Genomic DNA, 23,743 nt, shown 5'->3' with positions numbered 1-23,743 from the left:
TGCCAGATAACCTCAGTGCCTCAGAAGGTACGTAGTTATCTGTCTCCTACTAATATTTATGCTGCCTTGTGTGAGTTTGTAGATTACACAGTTGAGGGTGGATGGGATTTCTGATTTATAATGGTGCATCTGTAATAGTCTAGACAAGCTTGTGTTTCAGGAGAGGCCCTGTGGTTTTTTTCCCTTCTTGATAGTTGATCAGTGGATTGAAGCAGAAGATCCTCAGACTGGAGCAGCAGTGCAAGGAGAAAGACAATACTATTAAGTATGCTGGACTGTGTAATGCAATATTTTACCTTGCTTTTCCATTCTCGCAGAAACTCAAGGTGGCTAACAATAAATCAGTCCTAAAGTAGCATAATATGTACAGCTAACCGGTTAACAGACACAAAAATTAGCCTCAGAAAACCAGGAACGAATCCCCACAGAAGGTCCAACTGGGCCATCGTACTTCTTAGCACAGACAAAAAGCATATTGAAATAGCAGCATCTTGGCTTGTGGCATCAAAAGGCAGAGGGGGCTGGCAGATAGTCTAGGGGAAAGAATTTTACACTGGGAAGCCCCTGCCTAAGCATGTATCTCGGCCATAAACATGGAGCTCAGCCCCTCTGATGCAGGACGCACAACCTGTTCTCCCAGGAGCTGCACTCCCAGGAGCTTGGGCCATCTTCATCACCTGAGGCTCAGGTAGCCTCAGGGGCACAGAGTGGCTTCTACCAGGTGTAACCCAGCTATGTCCCTGCCTGGACAGGGATAGCCTAGCTTCAGTAGTCTAAGCTCAGCTACTCCCATGCTAGATGAGCTCAGTTGAATCTAAGCAGGGCTGCCTCTGAAGGCAGCTCAGAAGCTGCAGCTTGTGCAAAACGTGGTGGCCGCACTGGTAGCAGGGGTCCAAGGAGCTAACATGCAGCCCCAGGCCTGACTCGCTTGCGCTGGCTCTGTGCATTTGCCATCCCGTTTCTGTGGTTCTTCTTTCAGTGCCAGGTTCAGTTCTTCCTCTACTCCCAGGCATTTAACATCATGCCATAAAATTTTGTATGAGCCCTGGGATATGTTGCTGTTGCTGCTAAAATCGTTTATGCGTTTTTGCATATTTCATGTAAATAATTTTATATTATGTTACAGTCCTGTATCTTTAAGGGGTTTGATCTTTGTAAACTAGCCAAAGAGCTTGGGCTTTAGGCGATATAGAAATGTAACCCCTGAAATGAAAAGAAATGACAGTGAGTTCATGCGGGGGGGGGGGGGGAGGGGGGGGCAGTCCTTAGAAGATCCAGGTCCCAAACTTTGCATGGCACTTGCATTCCGGATTGTCTTGTGCTGGGCAGATAAATAGAGGGAGAGAAAATTGTGAAGTATTCTGCACTGGAGCTGATGGTCAAAGCAGTCCAGTTCAGGGGCATGGTGGCTTTTCTCTCATCCCACCCAACCCTGGATCTTCCAGTTCCTGATCGTCCTTTTCTGGCAGCACGCAGAGGATAAGGAAGCCCACTGTGACCGAGTGTGGCTCCTCGGGACATGGGAAGCCAGTGTGGCTGGCCCAGCACTCCCATTTCGCAGGAGAATGGAAGGCACATAGGGAAAATAAAATGGAGAGGACAGTCCAACAGGCAGGGTCGTCCGTCTCAGGATAGATTTTAGCTCTGAACGTTGCTGGAATAGAATTTCCACTGTAAGCTGCTCAGAGAGCTTCAGCCATTGGGTGGTACAGAAATATAACTAATAGCAGTGTCAGTGATGTTGGTACTGCTGGTAATTATTGTGTGTATTATACAGGAAAGGGGTATAAATTGGCCTTGCTGCTAGCAAACATTTATGGGGAGTTTTTGCCTCTTTGGTTCTACCAATCTTACAACTTCTTGTGTGTGCTTGTATTATTAAAAAGCAAACTGCAGACAGATGTGAAGAGTACTAATGTGGAAGAAATGAGGATTTCCCTGCATACCTGTTATGAGGAGGTATGTCTATATTAAGCTCCCTATATTAAGCTCCCGCTTGTTGAGAATGGGAGAACACGCAACATTTTTAGATGAAAACCTGGCGCAACCTTCAGTTTTGTTTCTTGGAGAACAGGCCGCTGTATTGGAATATTTATGCTAGCTGGACCCGAGGTCTCTCACAGAGGATTGTGAGTAAATATAGCTATATTTACAAGATATATCAGTCTTGTACACCTCATGTAAAATATCACCATTAAAAACCTCCTTGTTCTGAGTGCTTTGTTGTAGGAGTTTCTCAGGACTGTAGTAACTGGGGAGCCGGTAAAGCAGTGCATGATCTTAGAAGTGCGTGTTCAGATACTGTGATGCAAGCTTTAATCATAACACTGTTTTTCGGGAACCCTCTGCAGAGCTGCGAGGAATCCTCATGCCTCTTGGCATCACACTCTTGCCCTGGGGCATCAAAATGTTGCCGTCTTGTTCTCCCCTCCAAAGCAGCTGCGCATCTTTCCTCCACAGCCTGTTCTTTGCCCTATGATCTTTATGTCTTGTCTTTCTATTACAGATTCAGCGACTCCAAACACTGCTGGCAAAATCAAAAACTGTGCATCGAAAGTATGTTTATTTCCTCGGGGCTGTGTGCATGTGTCTAAGTTTTTGTCTAATTTCTATACTTCATTAATTGTGGTGGAGTAACCGAATGTGAAAAGCTTTTAAAAAAATTCTCATCGCATGGATGTTGTTTTGGGTTTCTTTCCCCACACTTGCTTAACTGTATAACATTCTGTGTCCTATATCATATCCAAAGGGCACTTCCCTTTCGGTTAGAGGTATTTACCACTAAGATATCTCATCAACTGTGGTTTTAGATTCCTGTGCACACATGCTAAAAGCTGTGCAAGGCAGTGGCTTCTTAAAGACTCTAGTGCCCAACTTAAAACACCGTTAAGAAGCAGTTATTGAATTTAAGTTGATTAAGGCTACAGTCTTAACAGCACTTACATAGAAACAGGTGCACCAAAATCAATAGGATTTACTTTAAATTTGAGCTGTAAGTTGCACTGAAGAGAGCATCCTTCCCAATCCTTTAAGTCCTATTGATTTTATTGCACCTTACTTCCAAAGACATGAAAGGCTCAAGTGAAACTACTCCAGCTCTGGCTAAGCCATCTAGATGCAACTACATCTCCATTGGATTGTTATCAAGGGGCACATTCCTGTAAAACAGCAGCATAACTTTATACCAATTTGAAAGCTGATGATCGAAAACAGTGGAACAAGATTCTAACACGTGTCTTTAAAAAGATACTCCCTAGTCTTGCCTTCCCAAAGGGTTGACTGGAGAGTGATGGTATTCCGTGTAGTTGTCTAGCCACTTAGGGCTCTTGGGCAAATGCTTCAGAGAAATAGTAGACCTTCCTGTAAAAGAAAGCAAAACAAAAGAAAATTCTTTCTGTATGTTTTCTGCATGCTTAACTTAAGGAAATAGATTTGGAAATGAGAATCTAATTTTTTATTGTTTAAGAAAAAGCACTCAACCCTAGTCTTCATGATTACAAAAGGAGAAAGGCCTTTAAATTTGCAGAAATACTGATCTACCCAAAGTTCAGTAAGATGCGAAGCCACTATGCAGAATTTCCAAGGTGGGGGTGGGGCCTTTTAGGTCCCACACAACTGTTCTCTGTCTACCACTAGGCTGGTCAAATAGTGATAAACGGGACGGACACATTTATTTATTTAAAATATTTATATGCCGTCCTAATCACAAAAAAAGCCTCAGGACAGCTTACAATATAATAGCATTAAAAATTTTCACTCTTGCAAAGAAAGCTCATAAAGATCCAAGTTGCCCCTTTCGTCTGTGCTAATAAATATGAAAACAACTTGGGGTGAACACTTCCAGCATTATACAGCAGAAAGAGCATTATGGTATCTTGTCTTTTCAGTAGTTAATTCCACTGATTTGGTGATCAGAAGGGGAAGATTAAGGTTGCCAAATCCGTGCCATTTGATGTTTCAACACAATGCCTAAAGCAGCTGTCATATTGTGTTATAAACTGCCCAGAGAGCTTCAGCTATGGATGGTGTAGAAATAAAATAAAAATATTTCTGGCCCACCTTTGATGCATTTAGTGGGTTGCACTTGGCCCCAGCTAAATTTGCTTACTAGTTTCAGGTAAACCGTGGCTCAGTTTCTCTCTGTCTCAACCTGGGCACTGACTTTTGTTTTATCTCCAGGCAGCCCCCTGTAGCATGCATGGCTAGAGGACAAAATGAATACACCGGTTAACTTGGTTATACACATTATAAATTCGTCCGGATTGAAATCATCTAGTTTGGAGACTACACTGTGCATATGTTAAAAATGCTGTTTGGATGTAGCAAAAAAACTGAGATAGCTTGGAGACTGGAATATGCTCTTTTTCTGTTCCTTTCTTAGAACAAAGTCAGCCCTTTGTTCATAGGGTTATTTCATTAATAGGAGCATTTGGGGAGTCCAAAATGGAATTTCAGTGGGGCTTCCTATTCCTAGAAAACGATTTTTAACTCTTAAAAGCTGACCAGATACTGTAGACCATCAGGTGAGAGAGACAGAGGAGGAAGAAAAGGATGGCAGCTCGGAAGGAAGAAGAGAGAGGGAGGTCTGTGCAGTCAGAGGACGGATTTCCATCAATTGTGGACGGATTGTGGAACTCAAGGTAGCTTTGGAGAATGGTAGATTGAGAGGGACGCCATTTTGTCCCCTGAGCGCCACTAACGCAAGCAGAAGCTGGGCAGGGTGGGAACGCAAACCTGGGGACCTGAAGGGGGAGGCTTTGGTACACAGAACATGATCGGGCATGCCCTGATGCATGACTCAGATGTGCACACACGCAACATCCGAGAGGGCGCATACACCTGGATTCTACATTTCTGGTGTAAACAGCACACTTCTCACCTGGCGTGAAGCCTTCCCTTGCTTGCCTGTGCTCCAGCGCTTTGTTGGAGCACGTGGATTAAAAAAGAAGAGTCCATTAATATGGCGTCTGCTGTGAGTATTACTGCATGATGCTGGCAGCACCTGCGGTCTAGGACCATCAATGTGCATAGTGTTTTCCACCACTCAAGAGGACAGGGGCCTGCTCCGCAGAACAGGAGGCGAATGGCAGCAGAGGAGACAGGAAGAACACAAGGTTATTGCAGCGACACCCCCCGAGGCCTCACATTTCACAGGATGCTTCCAGCTTCATCTGCCTTAATAATTTCCCCGTTTCCACCTACAGATCTCCTCCAGAGAGCAGAGAGCAGAAGGCTCTCAGTGGTGCTGTCCTGCAGTTGTCCAGAAATATGAGAGAACTGCAAGAGGAGAACTGGGCACTGAAAGTAGATTTAGACCGAGCGCTGAGCCGTTCCCGTACCTCCAGTAAAGGAGCAAGTAAGTTCTGTGTGAGTTTCGACCTTGCTGTATGGAAGAAGGGGAGGGGTTGCAGAGCTCTCTGCTTCCGAGCAGCGGCTTGGGCGAACAACCTCCCCCATCTTCTGGTGGAACTTGGCATGAACCACCAGGGCTGCGGCCAGCACCTTCCATGATCGGTGTCCTCAGGCTCTCGGCTGGCCCATTCACCGTCACTGGCCCCTGGGGTCTCCTGGACAGGAAGGACTATTGAAGGCTTCCTGTTCTGAGCCGGGGCTTTCCCAGAGCAGCTGTGATCCTCTTGGCCGACGTGTTCTGGTTTGGCTTTGTCTCTCGGCCCTGTTCCTCACCACTGGCTCCTGGCTCCACTTTGACAGCTGCCTTGAGCCCTTGGGAAACGGGCTCCTCAGGGCTGGGCTGATGCAAGGTAGATGAGAGGACAGGATCAGAGGGAAGCAGAAACCTTTGTGGGGGCTACAGAAGAGGCAGACATGATGGGATCGCCAAGGGGCAGTATAAGGCAGTTTTCTGGGCTGTCGCTGGCCATGCCTAGAATTAACCAAAGAAAGCGAACAAGAGAGGTACACAGGTGGGCCCCCTAAGCCTCCGGCCAAGCCGGCACTTTGCTTCTCAGCAGCTCCCCCCAGAACCGCTCGCCTCTGCTGAAGAAGGAAGTGCTACACGAGAGCACTTCTAGCTGTCAAAATGCTGCCATCGCTGCCTGTTGATAAGACCAGGGCATGCCCCTCGGTTACCCCACCTTATAGGTGGCAGCTTGATGGAATGTCAAAATGTCTCAAGATAACCTATCCTTCCAACTTCTATAAATAGTCTCTCTCCGATTCCTGTGGCTTGGACCGTTCCTTCTAGGGATTTGCGTTTCTCACAGCCTGAATTCCAGTTTGAAACTTTTGCTGACTTTCCCCAGATTCTGCTGGATGGAGCAGACAGAGGCTGGTTCGGCGGATCTCAGCTGTGGAGAAAGTGAGTGATGGGAACCCGAGAGCCATTTTAGAGCTGGTAGGACAGAAACCATTTCAGCAGCTGAGTCTATTAGTCCACCTCCGAGAGACAAACCAAGAACTTGCTTATTTTTATACAATACTATGTGCTAATTGGGAGTGGCTTTTACTTTACCAGGCAGGACTTTCCTCCAGAATCTCTATTGATGAGCTGGACTGGGTTTTGCATTTGAATGAAAAGTTTTTGATAGACTTGCAAACTGCTTCTACTGTCAATTAGTTCATAACCGCAGAAATGACTCAGAGAGCCAAAATGTTGGCCTGTGGCTTACACTTACCTGTAGTCACCTGTGGCTAAACCTTCTGTGATCCATGCAGGCAGGCGTTTTCATGCCCAAACAGGAGTTCTTGTGCCCCTAGACCAGCGGAAGTAGATTGAATAGGACAGCATGCAAGAAAGGACGGTCCAGTGTCCAGCATTCATTTTCCCTTTACATTTTCAGAAAATGGACGAGAGGCAGAACAGCAGGCTGCAGCTTTCCCAGACCAGCACGTCGCCCTTGCTCACTCTCCCCACACCAGTTGCTAAGGAATCTGATCCCCCAAAAGACTTTGAACATCTCCAAAGCCTAGTGAAGAAGCTGAAAAGCCAAGGGGTTCTCCTTCAGAATCAGCTGGCTGTTAAAGAGTTAAGTGTCTAGGTGTCAACTGACACACTCCAGCTCTCATTTGGTGCAGACCTTGGAGGATAACACGGAAGAAATGGTCTGGAAAACTTGTACTCTCTGCAAACCTTGCATCCTCCCCCTTCCCCTGGTCTATTTCTACTGGCTGAAGTCTAAAAATGAAAAGGATTAAAAAAGAAATCCAAGGAAGGCTGTTTTCCATATAGCAAATAAGTGCAGAAGCCAAGTTTTGCTGCCCAATATCTAAGCCCATGCAGGGTGGTTCTCATGCCCTCTTCACAACCGCACCAAGTTCGTGGTGCCTGTAGGGAAGTTATTCTAGGAGAGATGCAAGTTCTTCAAGCACAGAAGCAAAGCCTGAGGCTTCTCAAGCACAGATAGCAAAGCAATCAGCTCTGCGTTGGAAAGGGATTTTATATAAAGGCGGCATCACTGCTTTCTGCCAGTTTTCAAGCACTTTGTTTATTATAGTGAAATCTGCCACCCACTGTTTGTCTCGGCAGGTAAGCCGTTGAGTCCGACAGCCCCGTGGAGTGACAGTCCAGAAACAATATCTCCTCGTCTTACCGGAGTGCCTCTGCAGTGATTCCAAAAGCAGGAGGGGGAGTAAGGAGACACATTTGTTAGGATCATCAAGCTGAAAATCTTGTTCCAGTACATGCGGTGTGATAGTACCCTGCCAGTTGCCATCGGGACGTGTCCGTGCTACCGATGCTCACGTCCAAGATTCGCTAGTCATTCTAGTTAGTGGAACATTCAGCCACATCAGTCATGCTTTCTTGTGAGCGTGCCATTTCCTTCAGGCTGCCAGAGGTTTCTGTGGCTTTCTAACCTGAAGATAGATCTCTGGAAATACTCTTTCAGTGTCTGACCTATATTTATAATCTCTCTCAATTTCCCCTGATTCTTAGGATTTAGCCATCCATCTTTTGCACCCTTGGAGAAGCAGTAGAATGGCTTGACTCTCTGTATGCATCCGGTCCAGATGCCTTAGCATTAATTGTACAACCCTCACGGCTTCCCCGTGCTCTGGGGGCTTTTGTTATGGACGTAAGCAGAGGCCTGCTGGAGGAAACAAAGCCAGGTGGGACACAGGCTCATCCACAGGATGAGGGCTCAGCCCCTTCCACCCAGGATTCCCAGCAACAAGTCATACTGCCCCCGATACCAAACATCATCATCTCCTCCTCCTCCTCCTCTTCCTCCCAGCATTTATATCCCACCTCTTCCTCTGAAAAAGAATTCAAAGCTGCTTACAAGGTTCTCATTCTTTCCATTTTATCTTCACAATGGCAGCCCTGTGAGGCTGAGAGTCTGTGACAGGCCCAAAGTTACTCAGTGAGTACACCATGGCTGAGCAGGCCTAGAACCCAGAGCTCCTGGATATCCAGTCCAAGACTAACCACCCTACCAGCTCTAGTCCATCAGGACTAGTAACCACTGATAGCCGCCGCCTCCTCCATAAACCATCCATAAGGCTGTCCAAGCAGGTGGCCCTCACTCCTTGTCGAGAAAGTCAAGTCCTTCGTTTGACTATATGCTTGGTATAGAAGCATTTCCTTTCATCTGTCCCAAATCTCCCATTATTCAGCTTTGTTAGATGACCCTTTTGTTTCCAGTATTACAACACAAGGAGAAAACTGACTCCCTGTCCTCATTTTCCATGCAGGGCATAATTTTATATCCTTCCCTCACATCCCTCAACTTCCCCGCCCCCACATAGGGTGGTTGCTCCAACACTTGTGTGTATCCTTTTCGTTTCCCTTTTCCAGCTCTGTTATGTATAAACCTCATGCTTTGAGATGAAATGCATGCATGCAAACATGCAAGCAGCTTTCTTACCAAAACGGATATGCTTTGCAAAGCAACAGGCACCAGCCTTGCAGTGAAACTACCACCCCCAAAAATCCTTGTCCACCTTTGAGGGCAGTTAAGTAGGCAAGAGGGCCTTTTCCACGGTGGCCCCGTGACCCTGATATGGGTTGGCCTCAGGAATCCATCCAGAGGAAGGCCCTGAAGATGTGATTTGTTTACTTTGATCTCCCTCTGATTATGCTTTATTGAACTGTTCTGCTGTGTAGTTCTAAGCATGTTACAGGTTGTTGGTAATGATTTACTGTTGGTGAGTCTGCTTTTTAATGAATGTGTGCTGTCTAAATGTTTCAGCTGAATTTGAATTTTAATGTTGGAAGCCCTTTCAGGAGGGCTTCTGCTCAGAATGGTGGCCTAGAAATAATTTAAATAAATAAAGGTGAAGAAATGAACAGCGAAAGTGGAAAATGCACTTCTCTTCACTCCAGCTCTGCTTTCTAAAAGCATTAAAAGGCCTCTAAACTAGAAAGGTCTGTGCTAGATTTTAATACTGTATGCAAAGTAGGAAAGCCATTTCTAAAGTTGTCTCAGTAAGCCATTTAGGCATTTTTTATACCTAGCAGTATAGAAATACTACAAATAATAAAAATACTACAGACATATATTTTGAATCTTTAAAAATGAATAATAGATTAAGGACACAATGCTGCGCAAGTTAGTCAGAAAAACGGCCTGCAGATCTGAGCACCTTCCACCATTTTTGTCAACAGTAACAGGGATGAGCATCTCTTGTCAGATGGGGGCATTTTGACATCCCAGATGGTCGTCCTGCATGATGCAACCCACGTGTGGTGGGATTTCTTTTAATGCTGTAGAAGAGTAGCACAACCCACACTTTGTGCTGTGGCCATCACAGTATTTGATGGCATCTTGCGTTGTGCCACTCAGCTTCCCTCTTTCCCTCGACGCGGAGCAGCCCCAAACACCTGCCAGCACGGCTTGTCCTGCAGGGCCCGCACTGCCGACATCTACAAGCTTAGCAGTTCTTTGGGAAGCTCCAGGCAAAGAATTGGTTTTCTTCTTTTGCAGGGAAGAAATCCAGGAGCTGACAGCAAAGGTGCGAGAACTGGAGGGAAACCAAGAAAGGAATTATGGACAGGCTGGAATCGATGCCACAGAACGCTCCGGTCAGGTAAAACCCACAGTTGGATGTGTCTGGTACAGCGTGTGGTCTACTGTTGACTCATCTGGCGTCTGTTGAAACCTCTGTGTGGGCTGCCCCGCGTTGTTTGGCTGTGGGTTTTAATCGTGTCTTGGATCACTTCCCTCCTAAGGCCTCCCTCCAGCCAAGTATTGAATGTTACATTTACGGTGTGTGAAAGAGCGTGAGAGCCTTCGGTACTTTCACAGTATAGGCTGGTGAAAGATGACGGATTGCCTCTGAACAGTAGAGGCTGGACTGCTGGAAATGGATAGCTTCGGAGATCAATGGAGACAGAACAGCTTATCGCCAGTAACTTGGCCAGGAGGTCTCTGTCCTTGCTTGCTCCCACACTGATTTGTTAATGGCAGGAAACTCCTCCGTGCGGACAGGAAGCACTCCCTCTCTGTCTTGGCTTCCGTGCTGGATCAAGGCTTGGGACTGGTGTTTGTTCTCTCCCTCCTCCATCCGTGCCTTCCCCTTCTCCCTCTTAACCGTTCTTGTCCCAATCCCTTCTTTCACTCCTCCAGTTCTTACCGTACTGCTTTCCTTCTGCCATTTGCCAAGCCCGCCCGCCCGCCCTCCCTCTGCTTTATCCCTCACACACAGGGTCCTTCCCCTGCTTTTCCATCCCTCTGTTCAGCCATTCACTCTTTAATTCTCTTCAATTCCAAACGTAAAATGTATATTGATTCCCAGTTTATTGTTTAGCCTTGCAGCCACACACTTTGAATACATTGCTAAACTTTAGGTTAGCACTTTGAGATGAACAAGGTCAAACCTCACGCTCACATTCTCCCACCTCTTTCTTTCGATCAGTTCTGAAGAGGAGACCGGAAGCATCCGCTTCCCGCTTTAAATTAACTGCTGGAAGCTGATTTGCTGATGTATCTGAAATGGTGCAAGCTACAGTCATTTTAAACCATGCTTTATTGCAACAAGCAAGGTCAGACTGTGGTTTCTGACCTTAGTGGGTGTCAATCAATCAACTTAAACTAACCACAGTTTGTGGTTCAGCTGTAACAGCAAACCGCAGTTAATTCAAACCAGGAAGTGGATGCTTCCATATGCCTCCTCTTTCTGGAGTGAAGGCCACAGCATGCAAGCCAAGCCTTTATCAGGCTGATTCACATAGCGTTAAGCCAGCCTTCCCCATCCTGGTGCCCTCTGGGTACTTTGGGCTACAACTCACAGCCTTCCTGTCTGTCAGTCATGCTAGTCGGGGCTGCTGGGAGTTGAAGCCCAGTCCTCTGAAGAGAACTGTGTTCTCTCTCCTCCTCTCTCTGCCTCTCTGTGTGCATATGAAAGAGAGGTGGCTGTTGTACTGCTGACTGCTTTCCAGGGTTTTTTTTGGCTCGGCAGAAGCTATTATTGAGTGAAGAAGTGCAAGGCATAACAAAACAAAATCTAACACCCTGTTCAACAGTGATTTCATTCTTCCCAGTGCCTAATCGCTGTGGCAAATCTAGCGCGGTACAACAGCAACTCTGCTGCAGCCCGAAAGTTAAACTTGGTGTGATATTTACTTAGGTTATCTTTCAAATAACCCAGCAAAACTGCTGTTGAGTCAAGGGTACAAGTACGAGCTTGAGAGGTATCTAAGTTTTACTGTGCCTTGTCCCTGTTATCCAACTGGGACAGATCAGATCAGACAGTTATCAGATCAGAACTCCAAATGCAGAAAGATGATGTTCTCTTTAGGTATTTGGCTAGTATTTCGAGTAAATACAATTAAAAGCATGTTCTTTTTGTTTGCATTTTGGCTGTTCCTGTTATTTACATGGAATTTGGGGCAGGGATTGATAGCTGTTGATAGAACTAGGAAAGGACAAATATTGGTTCACGGTTGGGCAAGATCTGACACAAATACGAATGTCAGTGGATTAATGGCAGCTGAAGCTTGGGGAAAGAAACTATTTGCAAGCTGCTGCTAAAGATTTCAAACCTGAATAAATGCCTTGCTACACTTAGGATGCTTCTGGTTGTTTTATAATAAGCTCTAATATAACATGTTCTATAATGCGCCTTATTTTAATTGTGATGCTCCTGACACAAATCAAGAAAGAAAGAAACCTGAATTGCTTGGATCTCCAGAACATGTGACTGGGGATCTTTAACATCTAAAATCTGGTGTGCCCAAGCATTTATCACAAAATAAGAGTTAGAATTAAAACCCCAGAAGAGCTGGCCAGTTTTCTAAAAGGTTCACCCATGGGAAATTGCATGATTCACTGGTTTTCCTGATGCTCAGCAGCTCTTGGCCAGTCGGCTGTGCTGCAGCTCAGCCCAGCGTTGTGTTGTCTAGATACTTCACACCTTGTTTCTGCATCCCAGCAGTGCCAGGCTTGACTGTTTCCTTCATTTTGCACAAATCCCACAGAAGAATCCATCATTCAAAAGCAGGCAGTGGTTCTTTGCTGCTGGTGGTTCAAGGGTGCTCAGAACCGAGCGCAGAAATACCAACATCCTTTCAAACGCTGAAGAATATATTCAGGGCCTCACTCCTGTGTGTCCTCATTCCTTTCTCAGAACCCAGAGTTTGCTCCTGGACCCTCCTCTTTGCACGCAGCTGCTGAACGTGCAGCAAAAGAGAAGGCTGTGAGGCTCATCCAGTCTGTTTTCCGGGCTCATGTGGCACGCATGCAACTTGAGAAAAAGTAAGTCGTTTATTTTTATGAGACATGGATTTTAGTGCTCCCTGTATCAAGTTTGTCCTCGGGTGTTGAAATAGGGCTTGTTTGCACAGTTAAGGGCCAGATCACAATCTTGAGGCAGTTATCCTCCAGAAGCAATCCATGCCTTCCCAGGCAAGGAATTCCAGGCTTTCTCAGCAAAACGACATGGTGTTTTTATGACTGCCCAGTTGTTTGCAGCTTGCTGTGTTTGCCTTCAGAGCTGTTAGCTTCTCTCTGCAGAAGAAGCTGAAGGCTACTGGCAAGAGGCCGACCCCGGGTTCTGTCCTTAGAGAATCACAGGAAACACAGCCTGGTGCACTGAGCTGTGGCCCGCCTGTGGCCACCTGCCCAACTTGGAAAGGCCTTTGCAAGCGATTGTTTCAGCCCTCCGGCAAGAGCAAAGGAGGAGAGGGAGAAGGAGCAGCCCCAGCCAGCACCCGTGCAGATCCCGTGGCAGGTGGCCCTGGAGGGAATGTGGCCCTTTGTCGAAACATAGGATCCCCCAGACCGCTCTGCCCCACGAGATCATATATCCAGCTTCCTAAGAACATAAATCAGTGGTGTGGGCCAAATTTAATCGCTCCAGGCTTTCCCAGGTGGTCACACCCTCAGCCCGTCCCCTTTCCTTCAACCACCAATCATTTGATGCTTCCCTGGCTTTTGCTCTACGTTCCTGCTGCTCTGAAAAGGTCGACATGTCTTCCTGAGGCTAGGAAGAACTTTAGGCTAAGCCAGCCTTCCCCAGCCATGTGCCTTCCAGACCCTTTTGGGTAGCAGCACCCAGGAGTTTGAGCCAATCTCTCTGCTGGATGGGAATCTGGGGGTTGTTGTCCAAATGTCTCTGAAGGCCACCGGGTTGGGAAAGGCTAGGCTAAACTACGCTGGGATTTTGACTCCACCCTTTTGGGCTCTGACCCTGCCCGCCACTGGAATGTGGCTCCCAAGAGCTTCTCTGATGTTGGATTTGGCCTGCAAGTTGAAAGAGGGTTCCCACCCAGGCTGGCTGGCTGGCTGGCTGGCTGGCTGGCTGGCTGGCTGGCTGGCTGGCTTTCTTTGTTTATTTAGAGTTTTTATATGCCGTCCTATTGCTTAATGCCTCGGGATGGCTTACATAAATAAACAACAGAGTGAAAAGTACAGATTATACAAATTAAAAAACCCAATTCATTCCTGCTGCAAATTAAAACCTATACTTAATATTAAACGTTAATATTTAACAGGTCTTAGCCTGGTGCTGAAAAACAAATAACGACGGCCCCAGGCGGACCTCTCTGGCAGCGCATTCCATAGATGGGGCGCCACCGCAGAGAAAGCCCTCCTCCAGGTACTTTGCCTCCTGATGTCTTTCACGGAGGGCTCCTGGAGGAGGGCCTCTGCTGCCGATCTCAAGGGGCGGGAGGGCAAATATGGCCGCAGGCGTTCCTTCAAGTATCCAGGTCCCAAGCCGTTAAGGGCTTTGTAGGTGATAACCAGCACCTTGAACTGAGCCCGGACTTCGATGGGAAGCCAGTGAAGCTGGTAGAGGACTGGGGTTATGTGAGAATAATGCCCAGTCCTCGTCAGCAACCTGGCTGCTCTATTTTGGGTTCCTTGAGTCACACCACATACCCTACTACCTTCATTCCAATTGGCAGTGGTTCTCCAAGGCCTCAGAAAGAGGACCATTCCAAAGAGGGCCCATCCTTTCTTCCAAAAGTGGCTACGCCTTTTCACATGGACTAGGAGATGATCTTGCCTGCATTTTTCCCGTCTCCCTTGAATCCGATTGAGAGGTCCCTGCATACTCTCGACGTCCAGCGCTGCCTAGCCTTCTATAGATCAAGGACTGAGTCTATTCGACATTCCAATAGGCTCTTGGTTAAATACCCGGAACAAAATCAGGGTTTCCCAGTTACTCCTCCGAGACTGTCCAAATGGATCGTTCACACTATTACTCTGTCCTGTCGGTTGGCCAAGATAGACTTCCCTACAGTTCCCCGGGGTCATTCCACTAGAGCCGTAGCTGCTTCCTCAGCTTTTGCGTCGGGAGTCCCGATCGAGGATGTCTGCAGAGCTGCCACCTGGGCAGCTACTCCACGTACTTTCGCTAGGCATTATAGACTGGATGTTCATGCTAGACAGGACTGCTCCATTGGCAGAGCCGTTCTTGCATCTATTCTTCGTTGATGGCACCTCCCTCCACCATTTCGGGTAAGCTTGTTATTCTGCCCGGATGTGTGATGCACAGAGGCCACGACGAAGAAGAGCAGGTGGCTTACCTGTAACTGATGTTCTTCGAGTGGCCATCTGTGCAGTCACACAACCCGCCCGCCGGCCCCGCTTGGTGTCACTGGGTGGCTCTAACTTTTTCTTCGGTACCGTGCTATTTTTTGCTCTTCATACTTCCACGGTATTTTTCTTCCCACTGTCGATACCGATGAATTTTTTCTGTTAGTTTAGCTGTTATTTAATTTTTTCTAGAGAGCGAATGTCCGGTCTGTCAAAGACTGGAAAATGGCGGACACTCCGCTCCATATATACTGCTAGGGGGAGGGGAGCCGAGTTTCCTGCCAAACAGTTAGCTATCAATCTTCCGGCCAAAGGCACTGCGCAGGCACAGAACCCATATGTGTGACTGCACAGATGGCCACTCGAAAAACATCAATTACAAGTAAGCAACCTGCTTTTCTTTCGACTTGTTCTACGTCTGCAGTGTGGGAAATAGTTGTCCCCCCCTCCCACGCACAGACATGGTATTTCCCACCCCTCCCAGTGGCTCTAAATTTCAGTGGATGTTTTCCATGTTGTAATTAAACAAAGTGATGGCTATTTCAGATGCCCACCTGCCTGCTTACCCCCCCCCCCCCATTTGATTTAGAGCTGCAGACCTGTGCAAGCACTTTTAAGCTGGACCTCTTGAACATTCGACTTCAGTCTCTGCTGTGAAGCTGTTTGGCAGTTCATGCCAGTTCTCCACCTATTTTGCAGGCTTCAGATCTCCAGCCCCGAGAGCAACACAGCAAGCCCCGCTGGCCACAGCGGAGAGGAGAAGCCGGTCTGGTCTCTGTTCAGACGCTCACCTCTAACCTTCACTTCAGCCCTTCCTGGTAAGCTCACTTATTTCCTCCGTCTGGGCTTGCAGTCCCTCCCATGTGTGCACAAGCACTTGTTGGATTCTGGACCATGAATCTTGCCTAAAAGGCGGGTGCTGCGTATCTAGCGGAGTGGTCCCCTGACCCACCTGGGGAGCCGCTGCTTTATTTCGCCCCCAGGCAAGCCAGCCTCTTGCATTTGAGGTGAGAAACAGCCATCCTGCCCTCCTCGGAGACTTTCAGCTCTCTCTGGGTGACTGAGTCCTGCTAGGCCCACGGGGGTGCTGGCTTCCTACTAGGCAGTAGGCAGGTTACTGCTTGGCTTCTCAGCCAGAGCCTCACACACACAGTGCGTCGGCCCAGTCAATCCAGCAAGTGTGTATCTGTTGAAAGAGGTGACATCCCGCCTCTTCGGGCAAGTTCCAGCTGGAGGTAGGGCCTTCCCTAAACTAGCTGCCCCTTTTCACTCCAGAGCAGAAATCCCCTGCTGGGTAGAGGAATCCCGCTTCCGCCTCAGAGGGGCTCCAAAGAAGCCCAGGGCTTCTCAGCCTCTCAGTGGAACAACCCCGCCATTGATTTTCAGATTGCGATAACTTTTATATGTTGACAGTTGCTGCATCACATTGATTTTTTGTTTTCTGCGCCAGCCGCAGAGTACGTATCAATTACTGTTTACTTCATAGGGCTGTTGTGAAGGTTAATAACTGCCATCATTTAATTGCTCGACAGTCCTAGGCGAAACCAGCCCTCCAAAAGGCTGTTCAAGCATTTCAAGCCAAGGGCCGGCCCATGGGGCTGGGGGAAGGAAAAGCCGCTGGCTGTGGTGCCGATGCCGTTTATCACTGCAGTTGGAATTGAACAGACGATATACAAGTGGATGGCTTACCTATTAAGTCTCCAGTGGTGGTTGGCCTTTCACTCTGGCTTAGAGCAAGCTTCTGTCTTGTACTAAGCATAGCAGAAAATCCTTTAGTATGGAGGACTGGAAGTTATCTCCGTGCTTGGATGCTTATTTCCTTCCTCTCACCCTGTGTGATTGATTGCATTACCTCATGGTTAGCTCACGTAACGCTTCCTCTGTGTTTGGCCTTAATGCCCATCTATGGATTGATCATACCAGGAAGAAATGCATTGAATTGTTGGTGTGAGAGGGGCACAGAAGTGGGGACCACACTCATACAGGGCTCATGGTTTGGAAGATTGTCTGAATGTAGCTCCCCCTCTCCCTCCCTGTCTTGTGCATAAATAAATACTACACACATTGATTTATCCATGCTTCAAACTAATAATTATTAAATATATAACCTGCCTTGTTTTCACAAGAAACTGAAAGTGGCTTACGATTACATAATCCTTCTGCTCTCCATTTTAGCCTCCCAACAACCCTGTGAGGTAGGTTAGGCTGAGCACTAGGGCTAATTCTTCTGGTTAGTATCTGGAACAAGCAATATTAGCTTGCGCAGGTGAGAGTTAGGGAGTGGTCCAGAGTTACTCATTAAGCTTTGGAGCTGAGAAGGACCTTGAACCCAGTTCTCCCTAATCCAAGTCCAATATGCTAATCACAATGCTTCACTCGGCATTCAGTCATTATTAGTCTTTTGAGAGGCCAGTGATAAACATCCGACACTTCTTTCAATTATGATTTCCATCATAAATGATGTTATTTCCTAAGGTAGAACACTGCAATAGTTCCAAGAAACTTCCTGTTGAGCCGAAGTCAGCAAACAAGCAGCATTTTAGCTGATAGGACAATGCATATTAAGATGGTAGAAAATTGGCCTTGAAAGATGTTTGACCTGGATAAATGTTGACTGTTTAAGGTACCTTTAGCTGTATGCCAGGTAAATGAATTCATATAATGGATGGGAAGTTCAGGTAAACGAGGCTCAGGAAACAGTGGTTAAGGTGCATGTTGCGCTTGGCTTTTAATTGCTTAGTGTCTAAATATGATGGAAATCTACAGAAGGGGGTCAAATGTTGTTGCATCAAACCATAATTAGAAATTTCCCTTTTTTTCAGAAGGCCCTGAAATGAATATGTAGAGGTTGGGTTGTCGCAGAGGATTGCAAAAGCACAAATGCAGCAAAACAATGAAGCTAATAATTGGTTGTGTCTCATTTCAGAGACAGGATTTGACCTTGTCAGATCCAAGCAATTTGTTTTGGGCCCCAGACTGCTAAATTTGTCTGTTCCAAGGGAACCGTTTTTTGTTAGCTTCTGTCCTGAGCAAAATTAGTCCATAAGTCACCCCCTTCAAAATTGCTCTCTCCATCTCCACGCACACGTTTCTCTCTCAACCCCACTACCCATAAGGTTCCATGTGCGTGTGTCATCTTGGACATTTAAAAAGCAAACAAAACAAATCTTAGATTTGGCTACAGTCTGCAAACAGTTTCTCAAAACAATTACCAAGGTTCAAGAGGGTGGCTTGCATAATAGCATCAGGAAACCCCTCCTGGGTAAGGGGCCCAAACCATCGCTCAGTGTGTAGAGCACCTGCTTTCATTGCCCACCTTCCCCAGGTGTCATCCCTGGCCTCCCCAGTCAGTACCCAGGCTCTGTCCTCAGTACACAGCAGCTTCTTGTGTTCCTGTGTCTCTTCTGGTCAGACGCAAGATTCACCTCGTCGAGCATCCTTGCCACCAGAGTGGGGGGTCAGCTGATGGGACCCCGACAAGACAGGCACTCTTTCTCAGGGCTTTTTTTGTCATAGAACGCACCGGAACAGCGTTCCGGCACCTTTTTTTGACGGATTTTTCCAATGGAGTGATTCTGAATCGCCTGCGGGCTGCTTGTGTGTTGGCGCTGATTATCGGCACTGATTGTGAGGGCGCTGCTCGGCTTGGGGTTGGTGTGTGTGGTTGCACGCCGAGTGCTTACTGCTGACGGCGACCATTATGTTTGTGTGTGTGTGGAGTGACTGGCTTCGTGCAAAAGGTAAATAAATTCTTTATTTCAACAAAAGTTGGTGAATTGAAAATCTTTTTTAGTGTAAAAGTATGACCCCAAGACGTGAGTTCTAGCACCTTTTTCTTTTACAAAAAAAGCACTGCTCTGTCTAATGACAAATCCTGTCATTCAAACAGAAAAGGAAAGCAAATAAGCAAGCATAGGCCCCTCCCTCAGGCTTACCAGTGAAAAACACAAAAATGAAGTTAAGGCATACAAGAGGAGGAAAGTAGAGAGAGAAAATGTAGAGAAGGGAAATCAGATTTGCAGTGTCAGAAAGAAGTAACGAGTTAACACCACTTTGGGGGCCGACCCTTCTTCTCTGGTTGCTGAGATAGAGATGACTCAATTTCCTGGTTCTGGCTCTTGCTGGATCCCATAATATAAAAGCTTTTATGTATGTTTTTCAGGGAACATGACTTTTCTAATGTTCCTTTTCTCTCTCTAATTTTCAGGACTGGTGATAAATGTTTCTGTGTATATTGAGCAAATGCTTCAGTGCCAAATACTGCTTACAATACATGCAACCATTTAAGAAGGACTCATCTATTAAAATCAGCCTTGCATGGCCAGTGGTGGCCATCTTTTTTCTTTCTTTTTGCTTAGAACAGAAATGCGAGCAAGAAAGGGACAGTAAGAATTACATGCAGCTGTGAGCCATTCTGGAAACCAAATGGTCCCAAAAGCAGCATTTTCCCCAGAAGACGTGTGTGTTTGCTCAGTTTCCCCCCTCAGTTCTCCTGTTTCCTTCATTCTTTCAGTCACACCCTTGCCGAATCGGCTGCAGTCCTCTCCCCCAGCTCCTACGGAAGAAGTTGAGTCAGATGACTCGGATGATATAATCACAGTGCTGACGTCACCAGCGCAGAAAACACCGCCACTGGATTTCCGCAGCTCCATGGCACAACCTCCAGTGCAATCCTAGAACAGAAGTCCTCTTGACTTGCCAGAGCAGGTGAAGCTGTCCAGTGTGTGATTGGTGCAGAGCTTTGTTCTCCCCAGGGAAGAGAGGTGGTTTTCATGCAGATTAACGGGGGCAAAATCCACTTCCTCTTGGTTCACATCCACTGGGAAATTCTGCCCTCGCTCCTCCCTTACAACTGCCAGAGAGGGTAGCTTCAAAGAGTGCCCCCCCCCCCTTCCCCAGCTTCACTTGAAGTTTAAAATGATACGCTCCAAGAAGCAGTCAAATGAAATTTGCTGAACATGCAGATCAAGGATGAAAGTGAAGCTTCCTTAAATACTTCCCGAAGAGGCAGATTTTAAAGTGGTTGTTTACTTTCCAGAACAAGCATGAAATAGTAACATATACATAGACTCATCCATACAATTAACTCAAACCAACAATTTTAGCACATCTTAATTAAGCGTAGTACAGACACGTGTTTACGACACAGAGCCCCTGTCTGTCAGCACCTGATGTAAATCATTCCTTAGAAAGAACCAGCATCTTCTTTCCTTGGGGGAAGAGAAGTTTGCGGAACAGCAAAGACTGCAGTCCGTTCGAGATCCACACGGCAGGGTCTCCTCCGTACACGCCTGCTGCCTCTTGCTTTGACATAACCCCACTCTTAGTTCTGCTGGCATTGCCTGCAGCTGGCACCCCAAGCCTTGGGGTGTTGTGTCATGTGGTGTGTAAGGTGTATTGTCGTATCTTGGTGGGTAAGTGTGGGCTGCAGCGTTTCTGCCCCATCACTGCATTTTCCTTGTAGGGAAAGCTGAATTGTCAGCAGTGTCATGGGGACTGCAACTCCTATTAGTAAGCCCAGCAGATGCTTGCATCTGCTTGATGGCATCTTAAGAAGAGAGCCACCTGATGAAGGGCACCCTCCCACGCGTGTTTGCTCAGACGTGTCCTACTGTTTTCACTGGGGTTCGCTCTGGAAGTGGCACACACAGCAGAGACGCTGCCTTCCAAAGCCTCGTTGCCTTCTTGGAATCAGGAGAGCAAAGACACCTGCAGGTCCTCCCCACTGAAGCAGAGGCTGCTGCAAAGGGATCTGCTCCCAGCTCCAGCAAGTCACAGCTCGGGCCTGCCCTGAAGGCAGCACCAGCGGACTGGCAGCTTGCGCCTGTGTTGCCCTGCACAAAACAATGAAGCCGAGGAGGATCCCCCATCATGAGAGACCTGTAGAGCGAGGCCAAACTAGAATCCCTCTGAGACCTTTGCCTCTGGGAAGTGCATGAGCAGAGTCTCCCCACTGCTGCTTTTCAGCATCTGGTTAGCATTCAGTGGCCTCTGCCGCCACCAAATCCCTTATCACCACGACAACAGATGCCTGGCTCTTGGGTGCAGCTTCGTCTGCAAGGGGTTTGTGACCCTTGCTGACCTGGGAGGAAGGACACTTCTCCTTCACTGGCTGGAGCCTCATGGCCTGTACAAGACTGTCGCTTTGCACAGAGCCAAGGAAGGGCAGCCACTGGCTCTTGGAACAGCTGTGGCCGCAGGAAAGAAAAGCCAGAATGACCATTTGGATTTTCTGTAAGCATCACGCTCTGCTCCTTGGAAGATACTGCTTTGTGCTCAGACTCCAGTGCCTCTCCTCTCTTCCAGCCCACCCCGCCAGCAACCTGAGCATCAAAGAGAGAGAGATGCTCCCCCCCACACACATGCACACACGCACACGCTGAACACTTTAAGTCAGGGTCGGAGTCCGTTCTTTATCTGACACTTACTGTCACCCACGCCAGCCAGCGCTTTCAGCCAAGAAGGACGGCTGCGGCACAGAGCAGAGGAGTTTTGCTTAATCCCATCAGCGGAAACGCCGCCCTTTGTAGTGTTTCCAGAGGCAGCTGCTGGGAGCTGTCCAGAGCAAAGTCAATCAGCAGAAATTGGTTTACACCATGGAGTAAATTGATTCCAGCTGCTGCTCCATTCACATGATGATCCTGGCCAGGAACAGGAGGGGGCCCTGGCGTGTTCCTGGACTGGCGTGTTTTCAGAACAACTCTGTGTACAGCTCGGCACTCCCCATCAGGTAGGGACAAATCCTGGCACCTCCAAGTTCTGTACTGAATTGAGAACAGCAGCAGACTGGAAACTCGTCATCAGAGCTCAGGGAGAGACGCTGCAGATGGCAGTGAATCGTTGGACTTTGATGGATAACTCGGAGGGTGTGTAAGGGCCAAGACAGGAGCGAAACGTTTCCCAGACGCCGATCCTCAGGGAGCTTCTGGTATGAGTAATCTGATGGACTCATCTTCTTTCTCACAGTGCAAGCAGTAATAGAGAGCTAATAACAAAGCAGTTAGAAGGGGCGTGTGGGAAAAGAGGCTTGTGTTTCTGCAGGACCGGGAATCGCTTTCAGTTTGGTCCATCTGCCGGGGTTCCACCCCCACCCTACAAAGCATGCACTGAAGAACTCGTTAGAGAGGGTGGCAAAGTAGGGATCCATCAGGTTCCAGGTTCCAGCGAAGTTGATCAGCTGACGGCATGGTTGTTGTAGCAACCGTGAATTTTAAAAAGCTGCATGGGTCAAAGGGGACACCCCATCTCTCTTCCCTACGGACTTCTGTCTGCTTCACTGTCCTCCTGCTAAATTCCACAAGATCTGACATGGTGGCGAGTCTCTCACTGGTCTGTTTTCCTCCCCTTCTTAAAAAGCCTGATCTTAGATGACTCCTTTGTAACTCTGTTAGTGTTTTGTTTTGTTTTGTTTAGCATAATCCACTCTGGAAATGTTTATAGAAAAGAGGTGTACATACATTTCAGATAAACTCTGCTTTGAATCTCAGCCCTCATTGCTTTATAATATTTTACTGTTACAGAGTTAATTGTTGGAAGTGGAAACTCCAAGTAGATAATGGAGATGGGACCTTGATTTTCTCCAGAGACATTTCCCCTAATGAAAAAGGAGGTTCCACAGACCAAAACGTGTAATTGCTTCAGCCCTGGAACTTAGTGGATGCATATTGTCTGGGAAACTCTTGGCTGTCATGACTTTCTAGCGTGCTTTAAGTACACATCATAGGCATCTTTGGGATTGCGAAACCCTGGCTTAAGATAGCCCTGTGTCCATAGTTGCTGGCACGGTAACAGTCACATTTTATTTATTTATTTATTTATTTATTTATTTATTTATTTATTTATTTATTTATTATTTAGAGAACTTATATGCCGCCCCATTCGCCGAAGCCTTGGGGCGGCTCACAATCATAAATAAATAACATAATATAAAACAATATAATTTAACAGTATAACAGTAAAATTTAAGTCGCCCTGGCCAAAGAATAAAATAAATAATATTAACAGTTAAAATAACGTTTGAATAAAAAGGTCTTCGCCTGGCACCGCAAAACAAATGACGACGGCGCCAGGCGGACCTCTCTGGGGAGCGCATTCCATAGATTGGGCACCACCGCAGAGAAGGCCCTCCTCCGAGTACTTACCCTCCTAATGTCCTTCATGGAGGGTTCCCGGAGAAGGGCCTCTCCCGCTGATTTCAAGGGGCGGGCGGGCATATATGGACATAAGCGCTCCTTCAGGTAACCAGGACCCAAGCTGTTAAGGGCTTTATAGGTCATAACCAGCACCTTGAATTGGGCCCGGACTTCAATGGGAAGCCAGTGAAGCTGACGGAGAACTGGAGTCATCTGAACATAACGCCCAGTCCCCGTCAGCAGCCTGGCAGCTCTATTTTGAACCAATTGAAGTATCCGGACCGTCTTCAAGGGCAGCCCCACGTAGAGCGCGTTACAGAAGTCAAGTCGGGAAGTCACCAACACGTGTGTCACTGTCGCCAGGCAGTCGTTCTCCAGGTAGGGGCGCAGCTGGTGGATCAGCCAAAGCTGAAAGAAAACGCTCACCACCGCTGTCACCTGAGCTTCCAGTGAAAGCTCTGGGTCGAGGAGCACTCCCAAGCTGCAGACCTTGTCCCTAAGAGGGAGTGCAACCCCATTCAAGCCTAGGTTCAGTTCACCTTCCCCGAAGCCCGATCCGCCAACCAACAGGACCTCCGTCTTGTCTGGATTGAGCTTCAGTTTATTGGCCCTCATCCAGCCCATTACCTCAGCCAGGCACCGGTTCAGCACAGCCACTGCCTCACCTGGATC

At 47.4% G+C, this 23,743-nt stretch overlaps 1 protein-coding gene and 1 long non-coding RNA gene across 2 annotated transcripts in view; one reads left to right on the top strand and one right to left on the bottom strand.

The window, feature by feature from the left end:
* Positions 1 to 22,425, top strand: part of IQCE (IQ motif containing E) — a 31,105-nt gene extending 8,680 nt beyond the window's left edge. Inside the window, exons 9-18 of the mRNA XM_044433742.1 lie at positions 195 to 265; positions 1,887 to 1,959; positions 2,507 to 2,556; positions 5,205 to 5,356; positions 6,264 to 6,319; positions 6,801 to 6,985; positions 9,885 to 9,987; positions 12,526 to 12,653; positions 15,639 to 15,757; positions 19,453 to 22,425. Of these exons, the coding sequence (XP_044289677.1) occupies positions 195 to 265; positions 1,887 to 1,959; positions 2,507 to 2,556; positions 5,205 to 5,356; positions 6,264 to 6,319; positions 6,801 to 6,985; positions 9,885 to 9,987; positions 12,526 to 12,653; positions 15,639 to 15,757; positions 19,453 to 19,616 (1,101 nt within the window). The 3' untranslated portion in view covers positions 19,617 to 22,425. The remainder of the gene's footprint in view (positions 1 to 194; positions 266 to 1,886; positions 1,960 to 2,506; positions 2,557 to 5,204; positions 5,357 to 6,263; positions 6,320 to 6,800; positions 6,986 to 9,884; positions 9,988 to 12,525; positions 12,654 to 15,638; positions 15,758 to 19,452) is intronic.
* Positions 3,162 to 6,793, bottom strand: LOC123025207. The gene is made up of 2 exons (XR_006415075.1): positions 6,636 to 6,793; positions 3,162 to 3,360 (listed from the first exon to the last, which is right to left on the bottom strand). It is a non-coding gene; the product is annotated as an uncharacterized LOC123025207 (long non-coding RNA).
* Positions 22,426 to 23,743: the final 1,318 nt, after the last annotated feature.

This window comes from Varanus komodoensis, unplaced genomic scaffold (genome assembly GCF_004798865.1).
Source record: "Varanus komodoensis strain SLA01 unplaced genomic scaffold, ASM479886v1 scaffold26, whole genome shotgun sequence".
Taxonomy (NCBI): domain Eukaryota; kingdom Metazoa; phylum Chordata; class Lepidosauria; order Squamata; family Varanidae; genus Varanus; species Varanus komodoensis.
This window is presented reverse-complemented; position numbering and strand designations above follow the sequence as displayed.